Source organism: Heterodontus francisci, chromosome 17 (genome assembly GCF_036365525.1).
Source record: "Heterodontus francisci isolate sHetFra1 chromosome 17, sHetFra1.hap1, whole genome shotgun sequence".
In the NCBI taxonomy this organism is placed as follows: Eukaryota; Metazoa; Chordata; class Chondrichthyes; order Heterodontiformes; family Heterodontidae; genus Heterodontus; species Heterodontus francisci.
In genome coordinates, this window is record NC_090387.1 from 63,555,741 (window position 1) to 63,568,749 (window position 13,009).

General features: G+C 42.1%; 1 protein-coding gene across 2 annotated transcripts in view; it reads right to left on the reverse strand.

The window, feature by feature from the left end:
• Positions 1–7,372, reverse strand: part of acd (ACD shelterin complex subunit and telomerase recruitment factor) — a 44,638-nt gene extending 37,266 nt beyond the window's left edge. For both annotated transcript variants that reach the window (XR_010976717.1, XM_068049526.1), the window contains exons 1-2: positions 7,156–7,372; positions 292–410 (exon numbers count right to left, since the gene is read on the reverse strand). Coding sequence is in view for 1 of the 2 variants with exons in the window: in XM_068049526.1 (XP_067905627.1) it covers positions 292–410; positions 7,156–7,263 (227 nt within the window). In the remaining variant the exon portion in view is untranslated. The remainder of the gene's footprint in view (positions 1–291; positions 411–7,155) is intronic.
• Between the last annotated feature and the right edge of the window lie 5,637 nt (positions 7,373–13,009).

Consider the following 13,009-nt stretch of genomic DNA (forward strand, 5'->3'; position numbering starts at 1 on the left):
TACCTGGCTGTTCAGTTGTGATCTGTTGCTGTTGAATATGGTAATTCAATCAAGCAAGAACTACTGTGACATAACCTTCATGCAAGACACTGACGCATAACAATTTAAGTGTGATGGATACATGCTAGATGTAAGATTTTTTTTTATCAGAAACAGATAGATAAGCAGATAGTTGGATGTTTTTGCATCAACTATGTGCTGCACTGCATAAGGAGTTGGTCTAAGGTCCCCAACAATGTAATTACTACAAAAAAACAACAGAAATCTGTATTTTTATTTGTAACCACTTACTGCTCTAGGTCACATTTGGCTCCCTTTGTCACTACAGTCTTAATGTAGTGTTTGAGATCCGATATGTGGACAACAGCAGCAGGTTCATCTTCTTTCGTCCAGTTCTCAGGTGGAACAAACTATAAAGAAACCCACACATGTAACAGAATTTCAGTTAAGTTGATGTTCTAAAAACTCATGTTGCAATCTGACATTTTGGAGTATCAATTTCACAGCAAAGCTTCTATTTGACAAACAACCTTAACTCAATTTGCTTAATCACTAATATAGTACCAGATTATCAAACGCATGATTGAGAAAAGCAGGATTCCTGTAGATGTATATAGTAAAGAGCACTAAATCTAGATAGGGAATCTAATATGGTGCTATACAATTTCAGTCACAACTCCAAATTAAATTATGCCCAATTACTTTGTTCTGTGAAAGATAACCAGTACCTTCCTAAAATGTACTATATTTTCTGCTACCACTATGGCATGACTTATGATTTGAGTCATTATATTCTACTGTACAGTTACAGAGATCATCCATAATACTTGGCAGCATAGTATCGCAATCATCTCAGATAGCAGGACAGCAGCCAAGCTGTTCACACAAATCAACTTGGAGACAACACTCTAATTGCTAGGTGTGCAAACACATGCAGGAATTAATTAAGGGTGGTAACTTATGAATTAAATTGCATCCAGCATCAAAAATCTCATCAGCACTTTATTATGGCCAAAAGCTGAGGAGGTACGCTTCCAACAAAAATTTATATGGTTAAAGGAATGTTCTCAGATGTCGGTCACAAAATTTAGAGATTTCAAAAAGCTTATAAATACTAGGAATATAAAACCCTGCCCTTTCCAAATCAGTAATACATACCGCATAGATAGAAAACAAATGCACAACAAATTATACAACACAGTCAGCGCCTACACTTGATTAGTTGTATACTCAGATAATCTGAAGACACTGAGCCATTATTACAAGACATCAATGCACACATCAGCATAAATCCCAACTGGCTGTCAAGCTTAATGCAATTTGCAATCTAGGAAGTTAATGCTTTTAACAGCAAAAACCATTTGGAATTGTATTTGATGGATTGTACATTTTAGAAATTCAGTATCTGTTACATTTACATCTTTCTACTGTTTAGAATGTACAGTTTATGGCAAGGCAGTTTTGTAGACAATTTGCACAATTTAAATCAGAAAAATTATTGCATAACATTATGCAGTTTATGACATCGGCTTATTAATGGCAGAAGATATTTTAAAAGCCTGAATGAACTGCAATACGTGTATCATGCTGACAAATACACCTCCAATAGTGTTTCCACTAACAGAATACTTCAGTGTTAATAAAGAAAACTCAAAAATTCAACCACTCATTGCAGATTAAAAAAGGAACAGAAGTCTGCTGATTGAGACTCACAGATGGCTGTCTACTTCAGCTCAGCATGTGCTGTTCACAAGCATCTGGTCCCATTTCTGAAACTGTTATTAAATAAGCTGAAGAGCATTTTGCATCCACAGGACAACGTTGAATTAAAAATTCTGATTCAACCAAGTTGGCCAATTAAACTCAATTTGAACACGGCTAACAAATGCATTTTCAAAAGATGCTGTACCTGGACTTAGGTTTTAATCCAGTCAGACTGATGAACTGACTCTCTGCTCCAGCAACTATTAGGTTCATGTTAGGCAATGTTGCAATATAATGCACTTTTCAGAGATGGAGATTGAGACTTAAGTACACTGGGGACAGTCTATAAGAGCTCTCCTGAAATTTCAAGTGTGTGAACTGAGCAGGAGTGATTCATTTCTGCTGTTTACTGTCACAACTACTTAGCAATATTCACACTACCCGTTACAAAATGTAGAGATGATGGAGATCAAAACCAGATTTCTGATCCTGTGTGGAAAGAGGTTGTTTCTTATGGCTGAAGCACATACATTCCTGAAAGGCCCAGACACATTCTTGTAAAAAGAAACACTAACTCATCAAAATTAATTAAGTAATTTTCTTCAATGCTCTCATTTTCTTTGTTTAAAATCTTGCTTCTTTCAGCTTGCATTGAGAAAAGTAAGTAATTCCTAGCAAGAATGGAACCTATAGTAAAATCCTACAATCAAAGCCAGTGATTTGAGGTCTTCATGAAAAAATGGAGGGAGTTGCGCTATTCAATTTTACTCAGTCACTGAAACAGTGGTCATGTCTGTGAGGGATTATGCTTATGATTTTGCACAATATCAATTAAGTTACAAGCCATGATTTGTATCATGTCAGAACTTTTCACTGAGGTGAATAACTTGGGGTTTCCTTTCATGTATTTATTCCCAAATAAACTACAATTCAGTTTTGCAAGGCCATGATTTCAAATTGAATTCTGTTATGGATGATTAGAATTTATAAACATTTAAACATACTTCAGAGTGTTTGTTAATTTTCTGCTATCTGTGTTTCTATGTTAAAATGGGATATTTATACTTCACCACATTGAATAAGCAATTAAGAGTAGCATACTACATATGTAAGTATATAATGAAGCATTTAATATTTTGGCATATGTTCTGTATATTTTAATTTTAATGCATACAGTTTGCTATGAACTGGATTCACTTCCCAATGATCTGACAAGTTATTCATTCAGTTTTTCAGTCCAACAGGACTCAAGTTAATTCCTTGGTCTGAGATAAATTTACTGATCTTAAACAATAACAACTTGCATTTATATAACACCTTTCATCCAAAGTGCACAGGAGCATTATCAAACAAAATTTGACACCGAGCCCATAAGGAGATATTAGATCAGATGATTTGGTCAAAGAGGTAGGTTTTAAAAAACATCTTACAGGAGAAAAAAAGCAGCAAGGTATGGGGAATGAATTCCAGAGCCTAGCGCCCATGCAGCTGAAGGTATGGCCACCAGTGGTGCAGCAACTGAAATTGGAGATGCACAAGAAACCAGAATTGGAGGAGCACAGGAATCTCAAAAGGGTGCGGGCCTGGAAGAGGTTACAGAGATAGGGAGCACTGATTTCATTACAATGAATCTCACCTCCCCTCCCCACCCCCTCCAAGGTTGACATCATGGGCAGTTCTGCAGCAGGGGTCTAACTCTACAAGGAACTGAGCTGACTCTGTCGTGACATTGCCACAAACTCATTTCACTTAATATTCTTGCAGCTGGCAAGAGAACCTCAGTTGGTTCAAACCCTGGTCGCGGAGGTCAAAAAAAGTCAGTCTTCTAACCAAATGCAATATCCAGTGATCATGGCTGAATGCGCATATACATGGGTCAGATCAGGCTCAGCGGTGGTCAAATACCAGCCAACATACACAACAAAAGCTCAAGGGTGAATTATGGCCACTTGTGTGAAGTACCACAGAGTGGTCAGCGTCAGTAGAACTGTACTGCAGCACAGCAAATAATCAACATTTAAAGAACAGGATATATAAAATTATGAGGGGCATTGAAGAACTTTTTTTCCCTTAGCGGAGGGGTCAATAACCAGGGGGTATAGTTTTAAGATAAGTGACAGGAGGTTTAGAGGGGATTTGAGGACATTTCTTTTCATCCAGAGGGTGGTTGGAATCTGGAACACACTGCCTGAAGGGGTGGTAGAGGCAGGAACCCTCTCAACATTTAAGAAGTATTTAGATGAACACTTGAAACGCCCAAGCATACAAGGCTACGGGCCAAGTGCTGGAAAATTGGATTAGAATTGATAGGTGCTTGATGGCCAGCACAGACATGATGGGCTGAAGGGCCTGCTTCTGTGCTGTATAACTCTATGACTCTAGGATATGACAAGGAAAAAGTATATTCACGTTTCAGTTAAATATTTCTCTGTCCTCCCTTCAATCCCTGCAGGCTAGGCAGCAGGTCCCCATTGAGCTAACTAAATTGACATAGGATAGAAGAGTAAATGTATCATCCTGCCACTCAAATTATTGCGGCATTTTAGGAGATGAGAGACTCCACGAGGAAAAGCTAGGTTCCCATGGATTCATTGTTTACAAGATAAAAAATGGCCTGTTTGGAGACTGCTCTGCCCACTGATATAATTTCTAAAGTTCATAAAGTTACATTTTTAATAATGTTGTCTACTGTGCTGTGGTTTAGATAAATCCATCACTGCCTGAAGGCACAATTATTTTTCTTGCAGACAAATCACTTATAATTTGATTGTGCAACTGTATTCTAAATCCAGTTCCTAGGCAATCTTAGGAATTGTGGAAATCTAATTGCAACAGATGGGGGTAAAAGTGCATAACTTCAATTGCCTGACAGTTGAGACGGAAGTACTGCTTTATAAATCCAATTCCTTGATCTCTAGTGCTGGCATGAACATGAACCACTGGCAGTTTGTTGAAGCTTTTCCTGATCATATTCAGCCATCTGATATTTGGCCTTCAAGGAATAAGTATTTTGGTGTCTGCAAACCTGATATCTGAACATTCATTCCCAGCCTTTCAACAGCTGAAAACAGAAGCAACGAGCAGAAAACTGTCAAAGTTCACATAGAAACAATTAAATAATATGAATGTTTTAACACTCAATTGCACCAACAAGCATTATGTATAGGAAAAGATCTGCAAATTGGCAGATTAGTGACTTAGGTCTGCACTGCTATGATTAGTAATTTAGTATGCTAGTATCGAAAATGCCCATCCTTCAGCCACACCTTTGTTGAAGATACTTAAGCAATCCATGGCCACATGCAGCAAGACCTGGACAACATTCAGGCTTAGGCTGATAAGTGGCAAGTAACATTTGTGCTACACAAGGCAATGACAATCTCCAACAAGAGAGAATCTAACCATCTCCCCATGACATTCAACAGCATTACCACTGAATCTCCCACCAACAACATCCTGGGAGTTACCATTGACCAGAAATGTAACTGGCAAAGCCATATAAATACTGTGGCTACAAGAGCAGGCCAGAGGCTGGGTATTCTGTGGCTATTCTTCCTGACTCCCCCAAGCCTGTCCACCATCTGCAAGGCATTAGTCAGGGGTGTGATGGAATACCCCCCACATGCCTGGATGAATGCAGCTCCAAAAACACTCAAGAAGCTTGACACCATCCAGGACAAAGCAGCCCATTTGATCAGCACCCCATCCACCACCTTTAACATTCACTCCCTCACACCAGGACCTTCCAAATCCACAACCTCTACTAACTAGAAGGACAAGGGCAGCAGACGTATGGGAACACCACCACCTGTAAATTTTCCTCCAAGCCATGCTTGACCTGGAACTATAATCGCTGTTCCTTCATTGTCACTGAGTGAAAAACCTGGAACTCCCCTCCAAGCAGCACTGCGGGTTTACCTACACCACATGGACCACAGCGGTTCAAGTTCAGTTCACCACCACCTTCTCAGGAGCAATTAAAGAAAAGCAACTAATGCTGGCCTTGTCAGCGACGCTCACATCCTGGGAACAAATTAAAAAGAAACACCTTTGCTGCTAAGAGACTGGATGAGTAAAAGGCAGGCTTTCATTTAATTCCTTATTAGATCAGTGATTATATTTCAAAAGGACTTCACTGGCTGTGAAGTGCTTTGGGACACCCTGAGGATGTGAAAGGTGCTATATAAATGCAAGTTCTTCAATTCTTAAACATCTTTCAGAAGTATCTCAAAGCACTTTGAAATCCACGGCCATTTTGCACCGAGATCCCAGAAAGAGAAATCAGATGAAGGAAAGAACAAACTTGCATTTTGACCACATATCAACTCCATCACCAAGATGACCTACTTCCACCTCCAATATATCATTTTTCAGCTGCTGCTGAAATCTTCATCCACGCCTTTACCACCTCTGGGCTCAGCTGTTCCAATGCTCTCCTGGCCAGCCCCCCAACTTGCACCCTCCAAAACCTTGAATTCATCCAGAACTCTGTTGCCCATAACCTAACCTTGCACCAAATCCCATTCACCCTTGTGCTCGCTGGCCTAGACTGGCTCTCAGTCTGGCAATGCCATGATTTAAAAATTCTTATCCTGGTTTTCAAATCCCTCCGTGGTCATGCCCCTCTCTAACTTTATAACCTCCTCCAGCCCCACAGTCCTGAGTTGCTTATCTCATTCTGACCTCTTCAGCATCCCTGATTTGAAACATGCCACCACTGCTAGCCATACCTTCAGCTGCCAGGGCCCTAAGCTCCAGAACTGCCTCCCTAAACCTCTCCTCCCTTCTTTAAGACATTCCTTAAAACCTATCTATCTCTTTGACCAAGCTTTTGATCATCTGTCCTAATTTCTCCTTATGCAGCTCAGTGTCAAATTTTGCATTATTATGCTTCTGTGAAGTGCCTTAGGATATGTTATTACATTAAAGGCACTATATAAATACAAGTTGTTATTGTTGTCAAGTCCTGCTGTGGAGTTTGAACTCCCAACTTTCCAACAGAGACAGGGGTGCTACTAATTGAGCCAAGCTAACAATGCTCATCAGTAACAAGCTCCCAGAACTCCACCAATGGTTCTCCCTAACCAGCCACCGGGGATTAGAGCTCAGTCGGCTAAATGGCTGGAGTGTGGTTCAGAACGCGGGTTCAATTCTTGTTCCGGCTGAGGCGAACTGTCTCTTCGCCCTGCCCCCGTTGGCGAAATATGAATGTTGGTCTGTGATGCCAACACAACCAAAGCAGAAGCATCCTGATCATAGTCAGGGCTTTCATTTGAGCACCCGAGCGTGCAGTGTTGTGAAGGAAATATATGTGTTAACGTGCACGAGACTCCAGTGTATTAAAACAAATGCTATTATTAATCGGTGGGCGAATGACAAAGCCTGGTGTGTGGCATTATTTACCACATTAAGCTACAGCGACAGGATCTCTCCCAAGAGCGGCTGCTTTACCTCAGTGACTTGAGCTGCCATTGGCCGATGTCTGCTCTTGCCTACTCCGTATCCCAGCAGCAGTTCCACAATCCACGGCCGTCCGATGTACGATTTGCGGGACCTCATAGTGAGGTGCCCGGGGGCAGTCTACATACCGCATGCACCGTCTCCAGACTAGTCCCAGGCCCCGTGTGGCCGCTTCGCGCCACCAGGCCCCAAACTTCCCCTCACACATGCGCAGTGCACTTCACCCGTTCGGGTGATGCGCATGCGCACTGATTGATCCAGGGATATGGTGAAGGCTGTTTTTAATTATTATTAGACTTGCGTTTATAAAGAAGATTCGTTAACGTACAAGAAATTCCAAAGTATATAAATATAATAAATGACACGGAATATGACTGACAACCACGAATTTCAGTACTAATAAAGGAACCTGTTCTGATTTTAATACACTTTTTAAAAATCGTCATATAAATTTTTATGAATTCCACTAATACCCATTGTGTTTGCCTCAATTTAGGCAAAACTCTCAGATGATAAATAGCTTACTGGAACTCAATATTGACAAGAAGCCATCCTGTTTCGCTCTGCCAAAGTTTGGCCCACTACTCTTCCTCCTGAGCAATGTTAGTATTCTGTTTATCCCTGAGTTGAGCTGAAACCCCACATTCTCATCACCACCACGAGTCAGAGGTGAAGTCTTTGGCTTTCTGTCTAGCTGAAGCTAAGCAATTCATATCTAATGTATATTTAGTTTCTGGGATTTTGCCAGGGTGTGACCAATTTCTAGATCCAAGAAATGTTTATTTTAAAATCAGTATTTTTTTATCGGGGGAAAGGAAATGGGTGGATTTCATTCTTGTGCTCAAAGTCATCACAATCAAAACAGTATTCGTCAAAGAAGGTTTGTCAAACTCTTCAATTCTGAAGAAGAGTTGCCCACATAACATCATAACCTGTCTTTACAGATGCTGACTGACCTAGAGTGTGTTTCTAGCATCTTCTGTTTCTTTTTCAGTCTTCAATAAAGTTGTAGCATTAGTTACTTGCATCAGCATAGCCCAAGAATAGGTGATCTGCTGCTCACTTGTTTAGGTAGTGAGTGGGTGACCAGCAAAGATAACTATACTCGAGAGATTATTTCAAAAATTAATTGATGGGAGCAGCTGCTGTAACTGAGAGGGGGTGGTGTAATGGTACTATCACTAGACTAGCAATCCAGAGGTCCAGGCTAATGCTGTGGGGAGACAGGATCAAATCCCAGCATGGCAGCTGGTGGAATTTAAATTCAAGTAATAACTCTGGAATTAAACAAAAAGCTAGTCTCAGTAACGGTTTCCATGAAACCATTGTCGATTGTCGGACTGCAGTGGTTCAAGAAGGCAGCTCACCACCACCTTCTCAAGGGCAATTAGGGATGGGCAATTAATGCTGGCCTAGCCAGCGACAGCCACATCCCATGAATGAATAAAAAAAACCCATCAGTTTCACTAGTATCCTTTAGGGAAGGAAATCTTGTAAGATTTGATAAGATAGGGGTGTTTTATGCCCCGTTCTAAGGTGGGAACAGACTTGGCAGCACAAAGCTTGTTATGAATTGACTTTATTGAGATAAAGGGAAGGACAAGTTTATTTAGTGTTCAGATAAACTATTAGTCACAAACTCAGGGAGTGATTAACAGCCTAACACAAGGATGTAATTGCACTAGAGAGGGGTACAGAAATTTACAAAGATGTTGCCGGGACTGGAAAAATGCAGCTATGAGAAAAGATTGGATAGGCTGGGGTTGTTCTCCTTGGAACAGAGAAGGCTGAGGGGAGATCTGATTGAAATGTACAAAATTTTGAGGGGCCTGGATATAGTGGAGGTGAAGGGCCTATTTACCTTAGCAGAGAGGCCAGTGACTAGCGGGCATAGATTTAAAGTGATTGGTGGAAAGATTAGAGGGGAGAGGAGGAAAATCTTTTTCACACGGAGGGTGGTGGGGTTCTGGAACTCACTGCCTGAAAGAATAGTCGAGGCAGAAACCCTCAACTCATTCAAAAGAAGTCTGGAAATGCACCTCAAGTGCCGTAATCTGCAGGGCTACAGACCAAATGCAGTAAGGTGGGATTTGAATGGGTGGAATGTTTTTCAGCTGGCACAGACACGATGGGCCAAGTGGCCTCTATCTGTGCCATAAACTTTCTATGATTATACATTACCTGTGTTAGAGACTGGATGGCAGAGCACACGACTCTCTCTCTTGCAGCTTTTGGTCTTCAGGTGTTTTGATCGGTCTCTCTCTCTCTTGTCTTTTGCTGTTTGAAAATTCTTTGCCATACAGTGTCAAAGACAAGACTTCTTTTATCCAGGCAGCTTTCCAATTAATCCTCCCTTCTCCCAATCAGTGATTAGTCTTGTATTAAAGGATGCCTTTCTTAACCAACCAAGGATCATTTTGTGATGGTTGCTAGCCTTTTGGATTTGTGCAAGTAGTACCCCTTTGTGTTGACTACTTTATCTCAATGCTTCTACATTCTGAGATTCCTATCTCATTATGAGACAAATCTACACAGAAGCTGTTTTCACTATCTGCTCTCAAGGTCTCACCCTTTCACCGCAAGTAAGCATTTTAAAACTTGACATAATCTCCCAGAATCCCTTTACCTGGACATCTTGTCTATATTGTGATAAAAACAAGAAATGCTGGAAATACTCAGCAGGTCTGGCAGCATCTGTGGAGAGAGAAGCAAAGTTAACGTTTCAGGTGAGTGATCTTTCAGGAGAACTGGCAAAGTATATACTGTCTATACCGTGCCCTATTTCCTAAGTTTTTCCACTTTAACCATACTACAAAGAAGGGTTCTAAAAAAGCTAAAATAAAAGCAAAATACTTCTTCCTACTTCCCCCTGGATCATGACCCCACCACCGAACATCAAGCTACTGTCCACAGGACTGTCACTGACCTCATCTCCGCTGGAGATCTTCCCTCTACAGCTTCCAACCTCATAGTCCCACAACCCCAGAGAGCCCACTTCTACCTCCTTCCCAAAATCCACAATCAGAACTGTCCCAGCAGACCCATTGTGTCAGCCTGCTCCTGCCCCACTGAACTTATTTCTTCCTATCTTGACTCCATCTTTTCTCCGCTGGTCCAGTCTCTTCCCACCTGCATCCATGACTCTTCTGACGCCGTACGTCATTTTGACAATTTCCAGTTTCCTGTACCCAACCGCCTCCTCTTCACTATGAATGTCCAATCTCTCTACACCTCCATCCCCCACCTGGATGGTTTAAGGGCTCTCCATTTCTTCCTTGAACAGAGGCCCAACCAGTCCCCATCCACCACCACCCTCCACCGCCTGGCTGAACTTGTTCTCACATTGAACAACTGCTCCTTCAACTCCACTCACTTCTTTCAAGTAAAAGGTGTTGCTATGGGTCCTAGTTATGCCTGTCATTTTGTGGGATATGTTGAATATTCCCTGTTCCAGTCTTACTCAGACCCCCTCCCCCAACTTTTTTTCCGGTACATTGATGACTGTGTCGGTGCCGTTTCCTGCTCCCGCCCCGAACTGGAAAACTTTTATCAACTTTGCTTCCAATTTCCACCCTTCTCTCACCTTTATATGGTCCATCTCCGACACTTCCCTTCCCTTCCTCGATTTCTCTATCTCCATCTCTAGGGATAAGCTGTCAACGAATATTCATTATAAGCCCACCGACTCCCACAGCTACCGCGACTACACATATTCATGCCCTGCCTTCTGTAAGGACTCCATTCCATTCTCCCAGTTTCTCCGTCTCCGACGCACCTGCTATGATGATGCAACCTTCCACGACAGCTCTTCTGATATGTCTTCATTTTCCTCAACCAAGGATTCCCCCCCACTGTGGTTGACAGGGCCCTCAACTGTGTCCGGCCCATTTCCCCCACCTCTACCCTCACCCCTTCCCCTCCCTCCCAGAACCGCGACAGGATTCCCATTGTCCTCACTTTCCACCCCACCAGCCTCCACATCCAAAGGATTATCCTCCGCCATTTCCTCCACATCCAACATGACGCCACTACCAAACGCATCTTCCCCTCCCCTGTCAGCATTCCGAAGGGATCGTTCCCTCCGCAAAAACCTGGTCCACTCCTCTATTACCCCCAACACCCCGTCCCCTTCCCACTGCACCTTCCTATGCATTCGCAGGAGGTGTAACACCTGCCCATTCACCTCCTCTCTCCTCATTATCCAAGGCCCCAAACACACCTTTCAGGTGAAGCAGTGATTTACTTGTACTTTTTTCAATTTAGTATACTGTATTTGCTGCTCACAATGTGGTCTCCTCTACATTGGGGAGACTAAATGCAGACTGGGTGACTGCTTTGTGGAACACCTCCGCTCAGTCCAAAAGCATGACCCTGAGCGGAGGTTGCTGGCCATTTCAACACTCCCCCCTGCTCTCATGCCCACATCTCTGTCCTGGGATTGCTACAGTGTTCCAGTGAACATCAACGGAAGCTCAAGGAACAGCATCTCATTTACCGATTAGGCACAATACAGCCTGCCGGCCTGAACATTGAATTCAATTATTTCAGAGCATGACAGGCCCCCTTTTTATTTTTAGCTATTTTTTCTTTTTTCTTTGTTTATTTTATTTCATATTGTTTCGTCATTCATTTTTTTTTACCATGTGCCTACCCACTGCTTTTTTTGTCATGTTTGTGCTTTAGGCCAGGTTGTTCTAATTTTCTGTCAATTAACACCCTCTCTGCACTAACGCTTTGGCTTTCAGCGCACCATTAACATACCGTCTGCCTTTGTTCTATGACCTTCTGGTCAGTTATTCTCTGTGACCTTGTCCTATCAACACCTTCTCTTTGGTTATCTCTTGCCCCACCCAGGCTTTCTTTGCTTAAAACCTATTACATTTCTAGCCTCTGCCAGTTCTGATGAAGGGTCACAGACCTGAAACATTAACTCTGCTTCTCTCTCCACAGATGCAGCCAGACCTGCTGAGTATTTCCAGCATTTCTTGTTTTTATTTCTAATAAAGCTAAATGTTAATTTATGATAATAAGTTAGTTGTTAGATTATAATAGCTGGATTTTAACAGTTAGTACTCTGGTTAGTAACTTTTAGTAACCTAATAATCTTACAATTCCCCCGGTTGACGGGAAGATATCCTTATCGACCCCTCATTAATTATTTTACTATTTTTGAGAAAAGCCGCAAGCTCTAAGTTTCGTGTCTTCTAACGCACTTGTCGCACAAGGCACCTCAAATAGCAAAGCATGAAGAGTCCTACTACTAAAACTATGGCATGGGTTAGTATCATAAACATGGACAGAGTTCAGAGCTATGGGTGTTGGCCTACATTGTACACAATCTCCCATCACTGGTGGTCACCTAGTCGTTCTATTTCCTGCATTCTATGGTCATTGTTCTGCATCATTTTTACTAAGTGCTTCTGTGAGGTGGTGGTCCTTTCTATTATGAACCGTAGGGCTAAGGGACAACGGAGGTATGGGGTTCCCAAAATTCATAACAGCTCTAAGGGCTTTTGCCTGCATAGAGAAATTAACTCTTAGCTCTGTGACATTGTGGTCGCTACGGGAAACAGAACATAGCTGCCGATAGTAGTTGTCTGGGTGGGTTTGAAACAAAAGGTGGACTCTAAAGTGGGGCATTCTCTCCTTCCATGGATCATTGCCTGAGCATTAGTTGTATTGCAATATGTGCCCATCCAAAGGTAAGGCTAGTTAGCGCTATTCCTACCCCAGCTGTTTATGCTTATGTTGCACGTTGGTGACTCTTGGTCCAAGGTAAACCCGCACGCTGGCTCCCCCAGATTCCTGACATTACACCGACATATATATGCCCCTCCCCTTTCTG